General features: G+C 35.6%; 1 protein-coding gene across 2 annotated transcripts; it reads left to right on the forward strand.

Moving 5' to 3' along the window:
- The first annotated feature begins 7,176 nt into the window (after positions 1-7,176).
- lrrc3 (leucine rich repeat containing 3) lies at positions 7,177-19,005 on the forward strand. 2 transcript variants are annotated; one of them, XR_015498684.1, is made up of 3 exons: positions 7,177-7,493; positions 13,455-14,968; positions 16,437-19,005. XR_015498684.1 is itself a non-coding variant. In NM_001113642.1 (2 exons), the coding sequence occupies exon 2, from the start codon at positions 13,809-13,811 to the stop codon at positions 14,607-14,609; it is 801 nt and encodes a 266-aa protein (NP_001107114.1). In that variant the 5' UTR covers positions 7,451-7,493; positions 13,455-13,808. The 2 variants fall into 2 exon arrangements, 1 of the variants encoding a protein (NP_001107114.1); NM_001113642.1 differs by lacking the exon at positions 16,437-19,005 and having other exon boundaries at positions 7,451-7,493; positions 13,455-14,609.
- Positions 19,006-21,456: the final 2,451 nt, after the last annotated feature.

Below are 21,456 nucleotides of genomic sequence, written 5' to 3' on the forward strand. Positions count from 1 at the left end.
GCGCCAAGTTTAGCAGTTAACTGCGTTGGAAAGTTCAAGCTTGGAAAACTTTGACTTGAGAATTCACATTACGTCATTGTGTGAGAAATCACATCACATGATTGTGTGAGACCCATCGAAGATCAAAAGAAGATCTCTGGACAGAAAATTGAAATATGGAGCAATTACTTGCTTTTTAAATGTCTAATCATCTTGATCAATCCCACCCCTTTTCTCAGCACCGTACGACAGAATTTTGCATGCTCATAGTCTAGTGACTGTGGCATCAGGGGGCAGTTTGATTGCACAAAAATGTGTTTGACTTGGAGTTACATTGGCTGCGAACAAAATCGCATACTTTCAATGCTACATAGTACGCTAAAATCAGTATGCGAGCTGAGTAGTATGTCCAAATTCATAGCAATTCATTTGAAAAACAGTATGCGAGAAACTCCTGGATGACCTACTACATGCAGCAAGATTCTGAAGTGCACACCCGAAGCATGCTAAGGTATCACATGATGCACTGTGAAAGAATTCATGAATAGAAGTGACGCAACTGATGCGTGTAGGTCACGTGATCATGACAAAATAGCTGGTGTAGTAATTCCAAGTTCGATTCATACTGCTCACATTCATTCTGTATAGAATGTGCTTTTCTAACGGTCAAGCAGTTAATTCAAATTCAAATGCAGTACCTACTAAGTAGTAGTAGATTTTGGATGCAGCCATTGTGTTAAGTGTTTTCTTTATGTATTTATTTTCTGTTTGAGCAGTGTATATTTTAAAAATATATACATTTATAAAAATAAATTGGTCTAATTTCAGCCAAACTAAAAGATATAAGACTTTCTCCATAGAAAAAATATAATGTGACAGTGTCTTTGTTCTGCTAAACATCAATCATTCATTCATTTTCATTTTCAGCTTAGTCTCTTTATTAATCAGGGCTCGCCACAGTGGAATGAACCGCCAACTTATGCAGCATATGTTTTACACAGCGACTGCCCTTCCGGCCGCAACCCAACACTGGGATACACCCATACACACTCACTTGCACACACCTACACTACAGACAATTTAGCTTACCCAATTCACCTGTACCACATGTCTTTGGACTTATGGGGCAACCGGAGTACCCGGAGGAAACCCAAGCGAACACGTGGAGAACATGCAAACTCCACACAGAAATGACAACTGACCCAGCCCAGGCTCGAACCAGCGATCTTCTTGTTGTGAGGTGATCATGCTACCCACTGTGCCACCGCGACACCCTCCGTTAAACATCATATGGGAAATAATTGAAAACAAAAATATTCGATTTCACAGGAGGGCTAATACTTTTGCCTTACTGCAAAAACTGCACTGTTCGCACAATAAAAGCAGTTTTATTGTCTCTGTTCTCTAGGTTTAATATTTAAGGTTATACGTTTTAGTAATGGCCTGTTAGCTAGAACATTTCTGCAGTGGTTTGCATGTCTCAAATTGTAAAAGTAGACTTTTCAAAAGATAAAAAAAAAAAAAACGATATACTTAATAATAAAAATAAAAATAATAATAATAATCATCAGTATCATTAATATTATTAATAATATTATTAAAGTAGTGTTTTTTCATTTCCTAATAATTAATAAATATTAAGTTTCATTTCTTGATAAACAGCCTCATTGTTTCTTTATTTATTTATACGATTTATATATGATATTAAAAAAGTGTTAGCTTTTGTAAGTGATTTTATGTTTTATAATAGAACATGTTCTTCTCAATAATATTTGTAAAGGAAAAATGGCCCTATATGAGCCATTTACATATATTTTAATTAATATGGAAAGTAAGGGGGTTTTGATCAAAAATAATAATGGATTTTTTTAAGTGCATGTGCATGTAAAACAATATAATTTGCACAAATAAATTATGCGGTTCTTCTCCAAAGAAGTTGTTACTCCACCCTGTTTAGTGCATCATTATGGACGTTTTACATTATAACTAATGTGGTTCTAATGATAGATCTGCAACAGAGAAACTACGGGTTTTGAGAAAAACTTGTCACTACATCATTCTTCTCCCAAACAGTGGATCATATGATATGATAGTTCAGCTGCGAGTTACGTCGTTGTTTGGGAAACGCACCCCTGTAAACGCACTCAAGTAAAGTCTGTGTGGGAAGCACTGTGTTTTAAAAGGAAATACAGTAGGAAAAAACTAAAAAAAAAAAAAAAGACTTTTCGTCTACATGCAATATCTGACTCAGCAGTGCACTAGTTTCTTTTAGCAGAAATGGCCACTTACACAATTCTAGTAAATGGCCGGAAGATAAAAATAGCGCCCCCAAGTGTAATGAGAGGCTGAGGAAATAATGCTTACGAAACCAAAAAAACAATCAAAAGAGGTCAGCAAGCGTCTGCCATCAGCAAGATGTGCAATGACAACAATAGCAAACACTCTTATCTGTGGCCAATAGAAAAGGACAAAAGGAAATACACAAAGGCATTGTTCATATTTAAAAGATGATACTGAGAATTGAAAATGTTCAAGTGTTAGTTTCTCCCTCGAGTATGAAGGCCAAGCACTGGGGAAACTGTTCACAATCCAGACATACTGAAGGTCATTACAGCTATGGAGAATAATACAGAAGAGGAGAGGCTGAATAAACCTCTCCACTGGGGAACAGTTGGACTTCTGCACTCAAAGCAAGGTCTCCTAGTCTCAGTGAGTGTTATTCTTTTTTTATGATCTCCTCCTAATAACAATTATCCACACATTTCCATTGATAAGGAGCTCTCTGGGGAGATGGTCGAGTCCTGTTAAATATCTGTTGTTTTTAAACTACATTACCCATAAGTCAGCTGAAGCAATTAAGATAATAGCTTGCGCTAGGCTAATTTGTTGGCACGATGTAAATCACAGCCTGTAACTGATGTGATTTAACTGGTGGATGGTGTTGGCACGAAAACAGAGGTGGTGAGTAATTATACGCTTTTGATTTCACACTTTTAATTATCTCCAGAACCACAGCCCTGCTTTACTGTAGCAGTTTGAGAAAAGTCCAAATTGAAAAAGGAACAGTTTTCTTATCTTCACCTCGGGGAAGGAGCTCTGAACTACTGCATTTAATAGGATTCTGCAAATGATACGACTCTAAGGCTTTCCAGGAAAATACACACACTCAAAAAATATATGTTGCTAAAATAAAATATTGTTTTGAACCAGGAAAAGTAATGGGTTGTGGGAACTGATGCATAATTTTGCTTTAATTTTCATATTGCCCTCCGGATACATTTCAGGAGCTTTTATTAGAGGGATTCAAAAACACAAATATATTTCCAAACAAAAACTGCTTCAGGGGTAGTTAATGTGTCAGTGTTCTTAGGATAAGGGACTCATAAAGATAAACAATGAAATAAGTCTAATGCCGCGGTTACATTAGAGTTTGTGCGTGCAAAATTCTGTTGTATAGGGCTGCAAAAAGAGCCGGGATTAAAGATGATTACCATTGAAACTATTTGATTGATTTTGATCTTCGATTGGTCTAATAGATATTTACACTAGATTTACATATGCATACGGACCCTAAGCATGCATCGATACCGGCGCCATATTGGTACAGGGCGCCCAGGAAAAATGCCCCTTTCTGCACTATAAGACTAAAGCCAATTTAACCGCACTAGTCAAGACTAAAACCAATCTGAAGATGCTGGACTGTTAGGCACTAGCATTGAAATTCACAACGCTCTCTTTCCCTATAGGTATATATTTTTTCGTTAGATTCGTTTTTGTTTGTTGTTTTTTTTATCATGTAAATAAACTACATTTAAAAAAAATTATTTCAAGTGGAATCTTTATTTTTCCACTATATAAAGTTCCACTATTCAGGGTGCCCCAGGTTTTGAAAAGACGTAATAACATTAAAATCTTAATGGTTAAACACAGATTCAGGGTGCGAATTACAGGGGGGAGAGGGATTGACCTCCTTAAATAATGCTTGATCCCTCCTGAAGGACATAAAAACAAGATGTATGGGGAGTCAACCCTTTACTAGTGAGAAGTTACTTTCTCTGATCTTTGATCTATATCTTAAATATTATTTTAAAATGTATAATACTAATATACATTTGATCCCCCATAACAGTTTTTACCATTGTGAATGCATAACGCACAACCTAATGCTAGGAAAAATATCATTCAGCAGTCTGAAACTGGCAGTTCTAGAGCACAGAGAGACATCTTAAGTATTCACAAAACACGTTTCTTGTAAACATAAATAAAACTCGATACGGCTACTGTATTTACTAAACGCTACTATGACCGTTGGGTTTAAGGTAGGGCTAGACTTTAAAAAATACAATTTATTAGGTAATTTAATAAATAACATAAATAATACTCGCTTCAGCTACTGTTTTTACGTTACTGTGACGGTTGGGTTTGGGGTTGTGGTGGGGGTAGACGTTAAAAAATACCATTTATTGGGTAATTTATTAGATAGCATAAATAATACTCGCTACAGCTACTGTTTTTACGTTACTATGATGACTGGGTTTAGGGTTGGAGTGGGGGTAGATGTTAAATATTTTTTTGGGGGGTAATTTAATAGATAACAAATAATACTCACTACAACTACTGTTTTTACATTACTGTGATGATTGGGTTTAGGGTAGGGGTAGACGTTAAAAAATAAATTTTTGGGTAATTTAATAGATAACATAAATAATACCCGCTAAAGCTACTGTTTTTACGTTACTGTGACGGTTGGGTTTAGGGTAGGGGTAGACATTAAAAAATACCATTTATTGGGTAATTTAATAAATAATATAAATAATTCTTGTTACCTTCTGGCCACAACCATATCCGATCCAGCATCAACCTGTGAAAATCATTTGTTCACCGAAGTCACCGCTCTTTACTGAGAGTAACTACAGATAAAGCGACATTGGATTGTTTCAAAGTCACATCGATCAGCTGGTTTGTCTATAAGCTGACATACGAGTGATCCGCCGATGAATCGCTGCTTTAAAGCGCTTCAGTGTCCCTGTGTCTGTGGTAGCATTCAGTAAACAGCGGTGAGTTCGATGAACTGATGACCTTCACATCCAATCACAGTCATTTCTGTTGAGCATGTGAACACAATGGCAAATCAGAGCTGTTTAAGAACTTTCTCAACAACACTCAAATGTTAGCGAGAAATTAACAATTTAAACATTTAAGAATTGGTATCGAATTTCTGTCTCATGACAACCCTAATTTTTTGTTTTTGTTTTTTATATTGTTCTTGATGCAAGTATATATTGTTTAATTCAGAGAGAAAGAAAATGTGAACTAATTGTTTTCTGCTGCTAGATTGGAACAGTTGATGTCTTGTGATTTGTATACTGTAACTCTCTGACTAATATGCATCAACAAAATAAGTTAAACTAAATACCTAACAATACAGAAAATGATATATCAAACATGATAGTCAACTCAAAAGTCATTACTTATCCAGTAATGCAAGAAAAAAATGATAATGATAATAATAAGTATTGTTTATCTACATTTCACAGTACAGTGCACCCAGTTGCATAAGACTTGTGCGTATGGTACATGAGCAAGGTTTTGACAAGTAGTCTCCCCATCCTGTGCGGTCTGACCTGTCAGCTGTCACTGACAGACTACTCATTATGTTGAGTCATTTTATCCTCTGCAGTCCTGCCAAAAGGGGAGATGTTTGCTATTCTAAGTCCATGATGAGGGATTTGAATTATAGCTGCTGAATCATTTCTCAACAATCAGGTCCTTGCTGTTGAAATCTATAAAAGCCTGAGTGAATGGTTTCAAGTATGTTATTGCAAAACGCGCAGTGAATGCTATTAATATTTTAGCATATTGATTAAATGATTGAATAAGCTGTATTTACACTGGTGTTTAGGTCAGGCGAATACTGTGAAGAAGTTTACTATGAGAGAATGTTCACTTCAGAAATATGCAAATGTTGAAGGAACTTCCAGAATATTAAAACATAATTTAATAACTTTGGGAAGAAATGTTGCAATTTTAGTTTTTTTCTTACAGAGATGTTTGAAGAAAGTCACAGTTTGTGATTTACGTTCATTTGAGCTTAAAAATGTTATTATTTGATTTTGATCTCTGCTCTGAGAAGTGCTGAAAATGAAATTAATAGTACAGTATATTTTAATAAAATATTGTCTGTTTTGCTTAAATAAATTTTTGTACTAAAAAACGATAATAAGCTGCCATTACATTTTTTGTTATTGTACTAAAAACAGTTGTGTGAATGTATTTTTTCAGTGATTCACAGATGTTTATACTTTTGAGTTGGATTATTGGACCGTGATCTCTGCTTTGACAACTTTTGATAATCAAAAATCTGATTTTGTGATTAAAAATTTTACTTTTTAGGGACATGTTTAAAGTTTGATATTATTTAAAGTACTGTCTAGATTAGTCATGTTACACACAGGACAAAAAAAATACAGTTTCTGTTATTTTACAATTTATTTTTCAGATTACACCTCATCGTATGTACTCTTTTATGTGTCTTAATAATATTTTATCAAACATGTTCACTGAAAAAAAATATAATTTTTTTTATGCTGAGTGGTTGTAAACAATATATTTGGGCTGAATTTAAACAAATAAAATAGTTTGAACATTAATAAGTTTAATTTGTTTGTTTAAATGAAACACATAAATTGTTTGCAAGAGTTTTGCAGAAATATTTTTTTCAGTGTTTAAAGAATAACAGTGTTGTAAAAGAAAAAAATCAGTTGCTGTTTAAACATGTGTAAATGCACAATGTGTTGTGAAGGCATTAATTAACATTTTTTATATGTAATAAATTCTTAAATCCCATAAATAATAATTTTTAAAACTCCATTAAACAAAGTTTGTTTGCAAACCAACATTTTTACCTTACCGTAATTTTTAAAGAGTATAACACATGACTTGGGCAGGAACAAAAATCAGGTAGCCCAAAGTGTTCATATAAAGCAGGGGTGCTCAACCTTGTTCCTGGAGATTTACCTTCCAGGTTTCAGTTGCAACCCATATCAAACACATCTGCCAGTAATTACCAAGTGCTGTTCAGGTCATATTTAATTGGTTCAGGTGTGTTTGATCAGGCTTGGAGTTAAACTTTGCAGGAAGGTAGATCTCCAGGAACAGGCTGCTCTTATATAAAGTAAATCGTTCAAAACAACTCTCACTTGACTCCAGCTTGATATATTGTGCATCACCTACAGATCACATCACTGAACAGCTGGCGAATCTATTTAGTGAACTGTTTCCAAAAAGTCCACTAAACGAACCAATGAACAGATCTTTGGGTGAACCGATTCTAAAGATTCGAGTCACCGGGACGAATCGAAATCCCCACCTCTATCACAGTCAGCGAGATGCAGGTGGAGCGCGCGCACCAGCCTCTCCAATGAGCGCAGGGCGGCGGTCTTATATTTGCTTTGGCTCTTCACGTTTACTCTCACTGCAAAGGCGACTCGTGCACCCAACTATCAACAAGTATGGTAAGTCATTGTGATACGTACTATTTATATTACAAACGCCGCCTTAATCACTTGAAACCATACATAAAACGCTTAAAGTTGTAACTCATTGAGGAAAGTAATGGGTTATGTCTTACGTTGTCTTTGTTTGTTTGTTGCCATTCTATTTCATTGATATTTTAGTTTATTTTATGTTTTAAGTCATCCGTTTGAGCAGTGATTAAGTTAACATTCATGCCTCGCCAGCATTTTTTAATAGTAGAAAGTGTACATTTTTTATTTAATTTCTCAATGTTTCTCAAGCGAAATAATTGAGATTAAATTGGTTGTATCTATTGATTAAAGAGCTGTGTTCGGATTTGTTTGGAAACGGCTCTAGCCTATTTCCCCCACGCTATCTCTAAATAGGGGGACTCTTTAAAGACTCTGTTTTTCTTATCACTTTAGCGTTTCTTTCTTGGACGCAGTCAGTTGTTTTCAAAGCGTTTGGTCCAGTCTTAAAACAATAGCCGTCCTATGCCGCCGTTATGTTGTCACGTAGCCTACATTTTCAGTGTAAAGCGTTGAACACATGTTCAACAATGAGAGGCAGGGGAGATGTAGTTCACTCCAGTGTTGTCTTTTTGTATTTCTTTATAGTTTGCTCAGATTTTGTACAAAGCTCAGCTTTGTAGCCTGCATAATTCGTGTTTATTTTTATATTCCGTTGACATGACCGTGTGTCATGACCATAGTCTATTTTCATTTATTTTTAAGATATTGATATAATTCGCCTTGAGGTAAAATTGTCTTACCTCAGAAACCACCTCCTCTCAGACACCCATCGGCTGCTTGTCACATTTTCCCCCGCGGGAGATGTTTTTTCTTCTGCATTCATTTAGAAAATGTATTTAATCTCAGTTGACATTAACATTATGCTATGACTGAAACTATTTAAAAGCAGTTATATTCACTAAAGTTTAAATATTGATTGTTAAATGTCCTGTCTTGGACAGATATTTGGTTTAAACCAGGGGTCACCAACCCTGTTCCTGGAGAGCTACCTTCCTGCAGAATTCAGTCCCAACCCTGATCAAACACACCTGAACCAATTAATAGTACCTAAAGCAACACTTGATAATTACAAACAGGTGTGTTTGGTCAGGGTTGCAACTAAAATCTGCAGGAAGGTAGCTCTCCAGGAAAAGGGTTGGTGACCCCCGGTTTAAACCTTCTAAATTATGCGTTTGTACCTGTGCAATTAACTTTGTTTGAAAGGTAGGCTATCCTGTGCTGTTTGGGATGTTTTCATCCACTCTTGGGTGATATTTAGGGTTGCTCCGATCAGGATTTTTGCTTCTGATACAGAGTACTGATTCTTTGAATTGTGATCCATCTATACTGAATCTGATGCTTTTATTTTTATATTCATCAAGCACATTTTTGCTCCAAGTATGATAGTTAAGTGGAGATCTCACTTTATCTAAGACAATAAATTAGGAGAGCTGCATGTAATCATTAAAACTGAGTCCTAATTTGGCCACAACTTTATTTATTTATTTTTTTAGCAAATGGACTACTTGGTAACATCTTATTTTAATGCATATTTTGTAAAAATGTTTTGAAAATTTAAAAAAAATAATAAAATAGTTGCCAATACACTACCCTTTAGTTATGTTGGTGGCTGTTTTTGCCTCGTTGACTTCCATTATAATGACATTTTTTAATTGTAAATTTGACATCATATAATCATGCATTCTTTATTGTTGCTAGTTATCCCTGTTGGAAAGCACTAAATCTAAAAAAAAAAAAAAAAAAAATACTGTTGATTATCAGTTGCCGTGCAAAAAGCTTAGTTTATGGATTAAAAAAAATTTGTGGTTAAATGATGTGTAGTGTGTGAGGGCATGTGTGAGTGAGACCTTTGCACACATACCTTAATGTATGAGAAAATTAAAAGCAGCTCTGCTCTCAGAACATGGTAAACATGGTAAGTGTATTTATGCATGGACTCTATAATATGCAGTTTTATTCTATGGAAATCCACATAAAAACCAGATGACAGGCCTATCTAATGAGTTAATGCTGCCAACTCATGATCAACAGTACAAATGAAGTTTGACCTCTTCCCAAACAGGGAAAACACTAGTCAAGAATGCATGATTAAATAATGTCATGTCTTTGCAATCAACAAATGTCCTCATGATAAAAGTCAATAGGGCAAAAACGGCCACCAACATAACGAAAGTGTAGTCTATTTAAACGTTAGACAAGGGTTAAATCACTGATTATAGCAAACCCGAACACATTGTAGTTTGATCAGGTTTTGTTTCCAAAGCAGAAATGTATAATAAAATTATCATTTTTAAGGCTAAATAAAATCTAGAAATTTCCATCAATGATTGTTTTTAAATGTTCTACTGAGATTCCTGCAACCAAAATGCAACATCTGTGCTTGCTGGAGTTATAGTCACTATATCACCCAAATCCCAACACACTAATTAAACATTACTTGCATGGATCCTACTGGATACCTAACATAGCTTTTTTTTTTTTTTTTTTGCATCCCTCACAATAATCAACTTCTCTTAGTGAGCTCCAGCTGATACAGCAATTATTCATGAGCCATGTTGCTTATTCTTGCTGTACATAGACGGGGAATTAATCTTATCTTTCGACATTTTCAAAATGATGCATTCCACATGTCTCAAGTGCTACCTGTGACAAAGTTTAACTGAAAAGAAAGTCGCTTCACTGCATCATGCCTATGGCAAATTACTATTTTCTTACAGGCGCTTGTAAGATGAGTTGCTGTCTCAGCAGAGGTGGATTTGACAGTGCAAGCTATCCCTGTAGACTGGTTCCTCAAAGGGCAGTCGTGATTGATCAGCACAGTACACAGAGTTCATTGTGCTGCTTGCTTAAATGCATCCACAAATAAAAATATTTTGAACCTCAACCTTGCTTTTTATTTTTATTTTTAATTCTTCTCTGGTGTATAGTGTAAATGTATATGTTACTTGAACATTTGTTTGATAGATGGACACTTCTATCCTACTGTATGGCTTTTTTTCCCTCTTGGAGTTCGGAAATATTTAGCATTTCAATGTTCTTCCTATTTGCCTGTGATCTTTTATATTTCACTTAAGAAAATGACTTGAGGGTTTTTAATTATTTTAGGATGAGTAAATGACAACATTTCTGGGCAAATTAATTTGGATATTACATTCGTTATGTATTTGTTTTCGTTTCATCATTAGAGTTCCTCATAACAATTGAGCATTGTGCTGCTATGGAGCAAATGAGAAATTGATTTGTTTTAATAAATCAGGCCTTTCTAATATAATTGGATTATATGAAGCATAACATATGTATTCATCTGCAATATTATAAGACTTGGCTAAAGTTGATTTGGTCATGGTTGAAACCATTTGAGGTCAGAGCGGGTGGTTTTTTTTTTTTTTTTTTTTTTTTTTTTTTTTTTTGGATATTGCTTTGAAAGTTCCAAAGGAATAGTTTATGGCTGCACGATTCTGGAAAAATGTAACATTGCCATTTTTTTATTTTGCAATAAATATTGCAATATGAATAATTTCATCAGGTTACTTAATATCGCTATTCAATTTCTCTGGTGCATCTCCATAAAATCAGTAAACAATCTTAATTTTTGGGGTACCTAACACCTTTTCGTTGTGGTCTGTTCTAGTTGCTGTTCTTTTCTGTATATGCATGGATTTTGATTATTTTCATGCATGTTAAGTCAGAGATTGATTAATTTGTTTACTATTGGAATCTCCTTAAATTTTAATAAATGATCTATAAACTTTGAGGTCCCCTGTAGGGCTGTGCCGATAAACAATACTATATCGGATCGCAATTTATGTAAATAACAATGATAAGCCATGACTTTTCTATATTGATCTAATCCTATCACATGGCAGAAATGTGCAACAGTGGAAATCTAAACGCGTGTTGATGTTGCCCTACTATAAGGACAGTCTGGGATTGGCTTTTTAACCCCCCTTTTTACCCGATGTATCTTATTTTCCATTTTTCTGTTAAGTCTAAACTGACCTGTCTTCCTCTGAAACTGTTTTGACAGGCTTTTCATCATATAGGAAATGTAACAAATTTTCGGCTACCAAAAATATTGGCCGAAAAAGTTATAAAATTTTAATGGACCCTCTAAATTTATGGCTTCAGTCATTGTTGGAGTCTCTTTTCAAATCTGGAAGCCTTAACAACTTAAATCGAAATATGCATTTTTATCAATCAATATGTAAAATAATTCTCGAGATTGCATTTTAGCCATATCGCTTAACCGTAGTCCCCCAACACAGTTTTGTTGTTGTCCATGTGCAGTGCATTTCTGTATTTGCATGTGTTGTGAGTATTTTCATGCGTTTAGTCCAAGATTGATGAATTGATGTTTACTATTTGCATCTCCATATAATCTAATAAACAATTTTTACAATTTTTGCGGTCCTAAACAGATTTTCGTTGTGGTCTGTGATATTTGCAGTGCATTTCTGTATTTGCATGTGTTGTGTTTTCATGCACGTGTTTAGTCAGAGATTGATTGAATTATTACCATTTGCATATGCGTAAATTCTAATAAACAATCTAAACTTTTTGGGGGTTCATTGACTCATTTCGTTGTGGTCTGTACTATTTGTAGTGCATTTCTGTATTTGCATGTGTTGTGTTTTAATGCACGCGTTTCATCGGAGATTGATGAATTAACATTTACTATTTAATTTAATAAACAATCTAGAACGATTTGGCGGTCCCCCAACACATTTTCGTTGTTGTCTGCTATTTGTAGTGCATTTCTGTATCTGCATGTGTTGTATTTTCAAGCATGTGTTTAGTCAGAAATTGATGAATTAAAGTTCACTATATGCATCTCCATAAAATCTAATAAACAATCTACAAACTTTTTGGGTCCCCGACACATTTTTATTGTTTGTGCTATTTGCAGTGCATTTCTGTATTTGCATGTGTTGTATTTTCATGCATGTGTCAGGGATGAATTAATGTTTATAAAAGCTAATAAACAATCTATAAACATTTTGGGGTCCCCAACACATTATGATTGTGGGCTGTGCTATTTGCTGTGCATTTCTGTATTTGAATGTGTTGTGGGTGTTTTCATGCATGACAATCTGTAAATGCGATCAAAAAGACAATTAAAATAAAGTGCTTGATTATGACCTGAGTCTAACAGTGTTCAAGTACAGTTACTGAGTGATGAGAATTATTCAATAAAATGAATTGTAGCTAATAAAAAAATATTCAATAAAATGAATTGTATCACAGTTGGTATAATTTATTATACAAGAATGCTTTTAAAGTCAATCTACAATTACAGGCATTAAAATAAACACATGCAATTGATTATTATACAAATGTAATATTGCATATATCCTGCAATGTTAATATTACGAATGATCACATTGTGATATCGATGCTGAAATATTGAGCAGCCCTAGTTTAAAGAAAACTGAAAGTTCTGTAATTTACTGTACACACCCTTCGCTTGTTCCAAACCTTGTTTGACTGACTTTCTACTGTTGAACACAAAATAAATTTTGTAGAAAGCTGTAAACCTGTAACCATTGACTGTAGTATTTGTATTTCATACAATGCATTTTAAAGGTCGCATGTTTTCAGCTTCTTTAGTGTTTATTGGAAAGATTTATTCACTTGAGGGTGAGTCTTTCTAGTAATTTTATTGGTGAACTATCCTTTAAGTTCATGAGGCAATTTTTTTTTTTTTTTTTTCAAAAAGTTTTACCTAGCGTTAACTTTTTATTATGGACAGTTATATTTTCTGCAGAGTCAAAACAGTAATGCAGGTTAGGAAAGACATCTATTGTAAGTTGTGGGTGAACTGCAACTTTAAATCCATTCTTAATTCATATTTAAATTGATCAACTGTGAATTTAATTCACCGTGTCTTTTTGTGTGGGTCATTCTTTTTGCTCTGCTTTGTTCTTGCAGTTTCCAAAGCCGGCAGGAGGGATTTCTAGTGAACGGAGCCCTCTTCACATCTTTCTTCTGCTTTTGGTTTCTAATTAAAACTTGGCTGTAGAACATTTCCCTCTCAAATGTTTAATTGCCTCTCAGATGTTGATGGAATCGTTTGGATTTTCTCCAGGAAACTCACAATGTCTTCAAACACCTGAGAATTAAAACCACTCGTCTACACGTGTTCACGGGGTGTTAATAAGGGAAAACTCCCGCTGTTGGAACGACACCCTGACCTGTAATGTTTATTCATTAATTTTTTTCCGATATGGCATGGATTAATGATGACTGCCCTTGAACTGTAGAGCATTCCGAAAGTAGCTGGACATGACTTTCCCTGCAGGGGCTTATGTGTTAAGGAAAGTCTTCATCCCTCATGGCTGTCCCCTTATCTTCAGATTGCTTTTAGCCGTGATTTGTCTGAGCGTGCCGAGTTTTGCTTGTCCCAAGAGCTGCCACTGCTCTGAGAGGAATAGCTTAACAGTAGTGCAGTGCTCTTCTCGAAACCTAGAAGAAATTCCTCCTGACCTTCCGCACGATACTGTGTCGCTTCAACTCTCCTCCAATCATATCACCAAAATACCAAACCAGGCTTTCAAAAACCTGCCCTGGCTCCAAGAGCTGGACTTGTCGAGGAATGCTATTGAAACCGTGGACGCTGGGGCATTTAAGGGTGTCAGCGAGAGCTTGCGGACGCTCGACCTGTCCCATAATCACATGCAAGGTGTCCCCAAGGAGGCCTTTGCTCGGCTTCATGCCAAAATCAGCCTGTCTAATAATCCGTGGCACTGTGAGTGTACTCTGCAGGAGGTTTTACGTGAACTTCGCCTGGACCCTGAGACGGTGAACGAGGTGAGCTGCCACACCTCCGATCAAGAAAAGTACGCAGGCAAACCTGTCATCCAAGTCTTGGATTCAGGCATAAACTTTTGTAACTTCCACCATAAGACAACTGATGTTGCCATGTTTGTTACCATGTTTGGTTGGTTCACAATGGTTATTGCTTATGTCATCTATTACGTACGGCATAACCAGGAAGATGCCAGGAGACATCTGGAGTACCTCAAGTCTTTGCCAAGTAGCTCTCAGATTAGTAAGGACTTTGACACAATCAGCACTGTTCTCTAGCATCAGTCAATGTAGTGTAGGAGGAAATGTGTTTGGCACAGTGATGGCACAACAGCAAGCCTTATAAGGGAAAGTGGGGCAAGATGTGTCTTTTGCTGAATTTGTCTTTTAGGTAAACAAGTGGACATTGGCCAGGTGCTTTTATCCCATGTGACTTGCATTGTATTAAAAGTATAGTTTTTTTTTTTTTTTTTTTACCAGGTAATCAAACCCATGAACTTGGTTTTATTAACAGACTCTACTGTTTGAACTAAAGGTCAAAGTTTTGACCTTTTCAGAAGAAGACATTTTCGTTTCTTACTTTTTAAATGAATTTTACATTTATGTTTGTAACCCTGAACCACAAAATTCTTAAAGGGGTGGTCCACTACGATATTATATTTTAAACTTCAGTTGATGTGTAATGTAGCTGTGTGAACATAAACAGCATCTCTGAATGTAAAATATTCAAAGTTTAATGCAAAGGGAGACCTTGATTTGTACAGAGTTAGCTTAGCAACGCCTACAATTAACGAATTTTGGGGACTACAAAAAATACTTCCGCCCCCTGTGAGATCACAAAAGTTCGTTATTGCGCATCCCACACTGCGCAGGTAAAGGCCGTGGCCAGAGGCGCTGTAACGTTACTGCAGAGAGAGAAATGCCATCCTGCTGTTTCCACAGAGCTGTTCTGTTTCTGTTGTTGGGCTTCCAAATGACACGACCCAAACACAGAAGTGCTTACAGTTCAATATTAATTATGTTCCAGAGAACTATAAAATACATAGCAAGCATGATTTGACAAAACACAGCTTCCAGAATCTCTCCCAGTTCAGTGCTGGATTCAGTTAAAATCTCCTCAAAGATGGAGCAAGGAGACGCTGTGAACTCTGAGTCATGACCTGTAAGTGTTTTTATTTGTTAAAATTGATCATGACATGTACAGTGTCTAACTTTAACGGTGTGTTGTAGCAAAGATGTAAACAACGGGAAATTATGGTAACCGCTAACGACTTAGCTAACGTTACAAATCCATATTTATCAAACGGCTGTAAACGCACACACACACATACACATACACGCACTCTTGGCCAGCATCTGCGTCTCTCTGTGTGAGACGGCAGAATTTCTCTCTATAGGCAGCTATGCTATGCGTTTTACAACTCGGACAATAAAGTCGCAAAAGATATGTGAACGATTCATGTTACTTACACAGGCATATTCCGCATATGCATGAAAGACGTCCTGTAACGCATTGATTTAAAAAAATACAGCAATGATTTCCCAACTGGAGTGTAACATCAAAAACAAATCAATCCAGGCTCACAAAGGTCTCATCTCACATCTTGTGCTTTATTCTGTCACCATAGAAAATAACTTAATCCGAGCATGAGAGAAAAAGAACAATAAAAATCTCTCCCGCGCACATGCGCTTCTCGTGTTACAAATACTTCATCGTATACACGCATAAACACACTAAAAGGCACAGAAACAGTTAAAGGAGCCGCATCCCATTTTCACTCGTTACAGACACGTGTTGACTGACTGACTGACTGACTGACTGTTTACACAAAACGCGCGTGCTTGTCAGGGCGTGACGTGAAGCCGATCGGCGTATCACAGCATATTATGATGATGACCAATCAGAGTCACTTGAGGGTGGGCCTTTTAGAGGAACTAGGAAATATGACAGTCGTTTTCATGTTAGCTGAGTAGCTGTGTATAATCAAAGTGAGATTTATGAAAAAATAACACGATTTCCTTCAAGTTAAACATGAGCACACATTGCTTTGCATCTTATTAACACAACCAAGCCTTAAAAATAACATTCTGGACCACCCCTTTAAGTAGAAGGGGTATATTTGTTGGAAAAGCCAAAAATATGTTATTTGAGTCAAATATTGATTTTGAATTTATGCAAAAATGATTAGTATGTATGTATGTATGCATGTATGTATGTATGGTATGTATGTATTTTTTTATTATTTTCATTTTTTTTAACCTTCAGATTCCAGATTTTCAAGTAGTTGTACCAAATATGATCCCATCACAGCAAACAAGCAGTACATATACCCGCTAATAATTGGCTTTTTCGTGTTTGTTTTCTTAAAGGGAAAAATATTATTTATGCCAAGTTTGAGCCTTCTCTCGAACATTGTTTATTCTTTATTTATATATATTTATTTATTTATATATATATATATATATATATATATATATATTCATATTCATTTGTCTGTCACATTTTGGTTTAATCGCATATTCATTTTGTTAAAACAAAATTAACAGTTTTAAAATTTATCCTTTATTTGTTTACAGGGTCAATTCACATTAATAAACATTATTGTGAAATGTGCCAGAATTGGCCAAGAATGGCTATATTTTTTTTTTTTTTTTTTTTTTAAATCAGTACTTGCAGAATGTTAAAAACTTCTGTGTAGGTGGGAGTTGTACACTTCTCCCTCTGCTGTTTGGTTGACAAACATCAAACCATGCCATCAGCTGCTGCTGCTCTGTTTTCATGTTCCCTTTTAATAACTAGAAAAGTGCTAGATTTTTGGAATCTTATGTAATTTATTAATACATTTTGTTCTCATTTTAGTTATCAATTTTTTTTGCGTAAAAACAAAATGACTAAAAAAAAATATTTAATATTTAAAAAAAAAAAAAAGAATCTATTATACACGGACAACAAACCCATGTAAGATTTATTGATTCAAATGTTGCTTAAATCTCAGTCTCTAAAAACCGATCCTAAACAACACATTGATTACAAGGTTCGCACTTGCATTTGATCAGTTGTTGTACTTGAGCTAAAAGGTGGGATACAACTAGCAGGCAGTCAACCTCTAGGCAGTGTCCGGCCTTCTCTGAACATCTGATGGGCTAGTTTGTTTGGTTTGTTCCATATGTCGCTTCCCATCTGGCTAAAAGAGTTTTTTTTAATTTTTTAATTTTATTTATTTGTTTTTTTTTGTAATTTGACGGAAAGATGATATAATACATGCATCTAAGTGTTCATGTTTTTTTTTTTTTTTTTTGTCAAAATATTAAACTTTCTAGAATTTAAAATTATGATGATGATCGTTAAACTCCTCATAACAGTCTTGTGAAAGGGTCCATTACAGAATACTGCCTTCTGCATTAATGCAGAACGTTTGTTCTCATTCAGCTTGATCCCATACGGAAACGTATTTTTGGTTTATGGCGAATTCGTACGAGTTGAGTCGTACGAAAATTTGAATTTTTATTTTTTTATTTTTTTAATTGAGGCGTAACACCCAACCATGCCCCTAAACTCAACCATTATCTGGTATTGAGCAAATCATACTAAACTGAATGATTGAGATGGTATGAATTCATGCAAATTACCCACTAAATCAAAAATTGTGAATTGCTGTCAGATTGTGTTGACTCGTTTTAGTTGGCCTTTGTCCAGTGTAGACCAAACTTTTTTAAATTTGTGATCTATAGCTGTTGAGTGTCCAAATTTACATTTTCAGAGGGTTGACCAGCAAACAGCCCAGAACCATTAATAGGTTTAGCATCAAAATGTACTACTTGTGCATCCCTCACACAGCTTCCTAATGTACATGTAAAAAGTCCAGTCCTTTTTAAACGTATGACCTAGAATAACAATTAATGGATGACAGATTGACACATCTTTTCCCACTCTTCCCTAGTTGTGGTGTTATTTGATTTGATTGTGAATGTTTGTTTTGTCAATTTTAGCACAATGAATGTGTTGACAATTGTTCTGTGATGCAATTTAGTGTTCCTATTCACGCACCCTTAGTCGACCTACATAAGTCCTGCAGTCTCTGTGGTGGCTGCTTTGTGTCTCACAACAGGCTTTGCAGAAGCTCCATTTATTTATATATTTGTTCATATATTCATTTAATTTGCAGGTGTGTAAATGCCATTACTACTTATTTATATGCTAATTTAATGATACAAAACATTTTATTTTTCATTTTTTATAGTGTCGACCAAGTAGAGCAAGTACATTTTATCACTGCCAAAAAAAAAAAAGTCCGTTAAGCTCTGCCTCTAACTGGAAACTTGCCCCATTTTTTGGCAGAGTTCTGTATACTCAAGTGCCTGATCCTGGTACCTCAGCACCAATACACTGTGCACTGGGCATTATTCGGTTTCTCTTTACAATCAGACATAATCCTTTAAACGTGTTACCGTAAGTAGAACAGTGTATATTGTGTGTTTAAGGTTTCTCAGATTGGGTCTGTTATGTATGGATAGATGTCATGTTTCATCACCTGTGTGTTTTAGTTAAAAGGGCTTGCAGGTTAAATTTTATGTAGGCTGATGTGCATTTCTGTTCACATGTATGAGTTTGTCATTGTGACAAGCATTTTCGTATGAATATTGTAGCAACAAAATAAAAATGCTAATAATAGGACTTCTTGCCTTATGTCAAATTTATTTATTTTTTATTAAAGGGTGCCTATTGTGCAAATCACAGAATTTAAACACTTGTGTGGAAAGTGTGTGAATATAACCAGCCTCTGATAGTAAAAATTTATTTATTTTATTTTTTTGTAATGATCATTTTTACAGTTTGCAGAGACCATTTGTTGGACATCCTCCCTTTGTACTTGTCATCAGAGGTGGAAAGCCCCTCTCATTAGTGAGATGCAACCACCTATTTTGCTCACATACACGGTGCGTTCAACATTGAAACATGGCTGCAGCCGGAAGACAATGAGATTAGCTGAGTGCAGGCGGGGGCAGAGATGATAATGAGGCTGTCAGGTTGGACACTTCGGGTCTCGTAGTTTACTGTATGATGACATCACATGGAGTGATGAATTTATTTATTTCAACCAAAACTAGAGTTTCAATCATTAATTACATTTGAGTAGCCTATAAAGTATAATTTGAGAAGGACAAGAGGGCACATGAAAATAAATATTAATGAATGGGCCTATTTAACAAAGCAATAAGTACAAATTATAGAAGTTTAAACCACTCTTTAGGGTACTAAATGTTGAATGGTATGTTAACACTGTAGCAGCTTGTTTGAATATGCTATAAAGGGGTTTACATTTATTTATGAATCTACAAATTCCCAATAAGTTTATGCAAAAAAAAAAAAAACATGCTTTTATATACCATTTTATAAATGTGATTTGAAAATATTTTGGATAACAAAAGCATTTACATTAATCCAAGAAGATTGAACTAAAGAGCATTCCCAAAAATAAGTGTTACACTTTCAGTAGAAATTTAACAGAAAGAGCCAGAGATATCAATGTTACTTTTAAATTGACAGGATAAAATTATTTTATTAACAAATTATTTTTGATTTTCTAAAATTAGCTTTGTCATGATCAAGAATAACTTGTTACAGGTCTGTAAGACTTAGTTGAGCTAATTTAGTTATTTAACAAAATAATTTAAATTGTTTATGGAGCTGAATAGGCCTACATTAAATTGTCTTTATAAAAATAGTATAGGAAAAAAAACCTTTGGACGCAATCTTGCCTTTAAAAATAGCTTATTTTTACAAAAAAAAAAAAAAAAAAAGCTGATGATTGCTGCAGTAAAATTGTAGTCTTGTAATATGTATGTGTACAATAGAGATGACAAGTTAATTGTTTGTTTGGAAATGAGTCAAATAATAAACCTGAAACACACGTGGTGGTTGTCCTGTGGTGAATCCAGCCTATCGTGGAATGTGTCGTCATCACAGCTCCTGCAGTCAATAGTATCTGGATGCAGCCTTTATGATGCAAGCTGAGATTGCATCACTCAGCGATGCAATGTCAGACTCGATGCACTCAATGGAGCGAGTGACATCACTGTGATGGGTAGGGTTGTGATTAGGTGAGCGAATTAAAAAAAGCATTGGATGCAGCTCAGATTGCACTGCACCAAGTCTGCAACCAGACCCCTCTCCTTGCAGTTGCTCGTCAAATGCTGCTCCGGCTGAGTCCGTCGTCTCATCTCAGAGCGCTGTCATTGTACTTGGATGCCACATGTGACAGTCATGTGGTGTCGGTAGCGTCAAGCCAGACAAAATTTGTAACCGGCATGCACTGTTTGAAGCTGCGGTCACACTGGGCTTTTCCTCCCATAGACTTCCATTCATACGCACGCGAATGCATCAGACCGGAAACGTGGGGTCATGCGTCAAGTTTCGCCGGGTGCTACGGTGCAAAGTTCAAGCTTGGGGAACTCTGACCTGCAAAAATCGCATCACTTGACTGCGTGAGACCAATCGAAGATCAAAATATGACCTGGACAGAAATTTAAAACATGGAGCAATCGCTCGCTTGTTTAAAATGTCTTAAGCTTGTTTAAACCCCCCCTTTTCATAGGGCCGCATGACAGAATATCGCATGCTCAAACTCTACTGTAAACAAAGCTTTACTGGGCTTCTCCTCCCATAGACTTCCATTCATACGCACACGAACGCGTCAGACCAAAAATGCAGGGTCATGCGTTATGTTTTGCAGATCGCTGCGGTGCAAAGTTCAAGCTTGGTGAACTCTGACCTGTGAAAACGCATAACTTGACTGGGTGAGACCACCGAGGATCAAAACATGACCTCTTTGGACAGAAATTTAAAACATGGAGCAATCGCTCACTTTTTAAAATGTCTAATAAGCTTATTAAATCCTGCCTCTTTTCGCAGTGCCGCACGACAGAATTTCGCACACACAAACACTAGTGTGACCTTAGACTGATTTTGATCGATCTGTGCATGAAGTGAAATGACCTGTAGACATTTGTAACTCCGCCCTCTTTTGAAAAGAGCACAGTCTCATTAGAATTTAAAGCGACAGTCACCAAAATGGTATAATTTTGGTCTTGACCTAAAAGAAGCAGTTTTAAAGAGAGACAAACT

The sequence above is a fragment of the Danio rerio genome, chromosome 9, assembly GCF_052040795.2.
Source record: "Danio rerio strain M-AB ecotype USA chromosome 9, GRCz13ab, whole genome shotgun sequence".
In the NCBI taxonomy this organism is placed as follows: Eukaryota; Metazoa; Chordata; class Actinopteri; order Cypriniformes; family Danionidae; genus Danio; species Danio rerio.

Bases quoted from the DNA above. Each gene is read 5' to 3' on its own strand.
- lrrc3 (NM_001113642.1), top strand. From the start codon at position 13,809: ATGACTTTCCCTGCAGGGGCTTATGTGTTAAGGAAAGTCTTCATCCCT.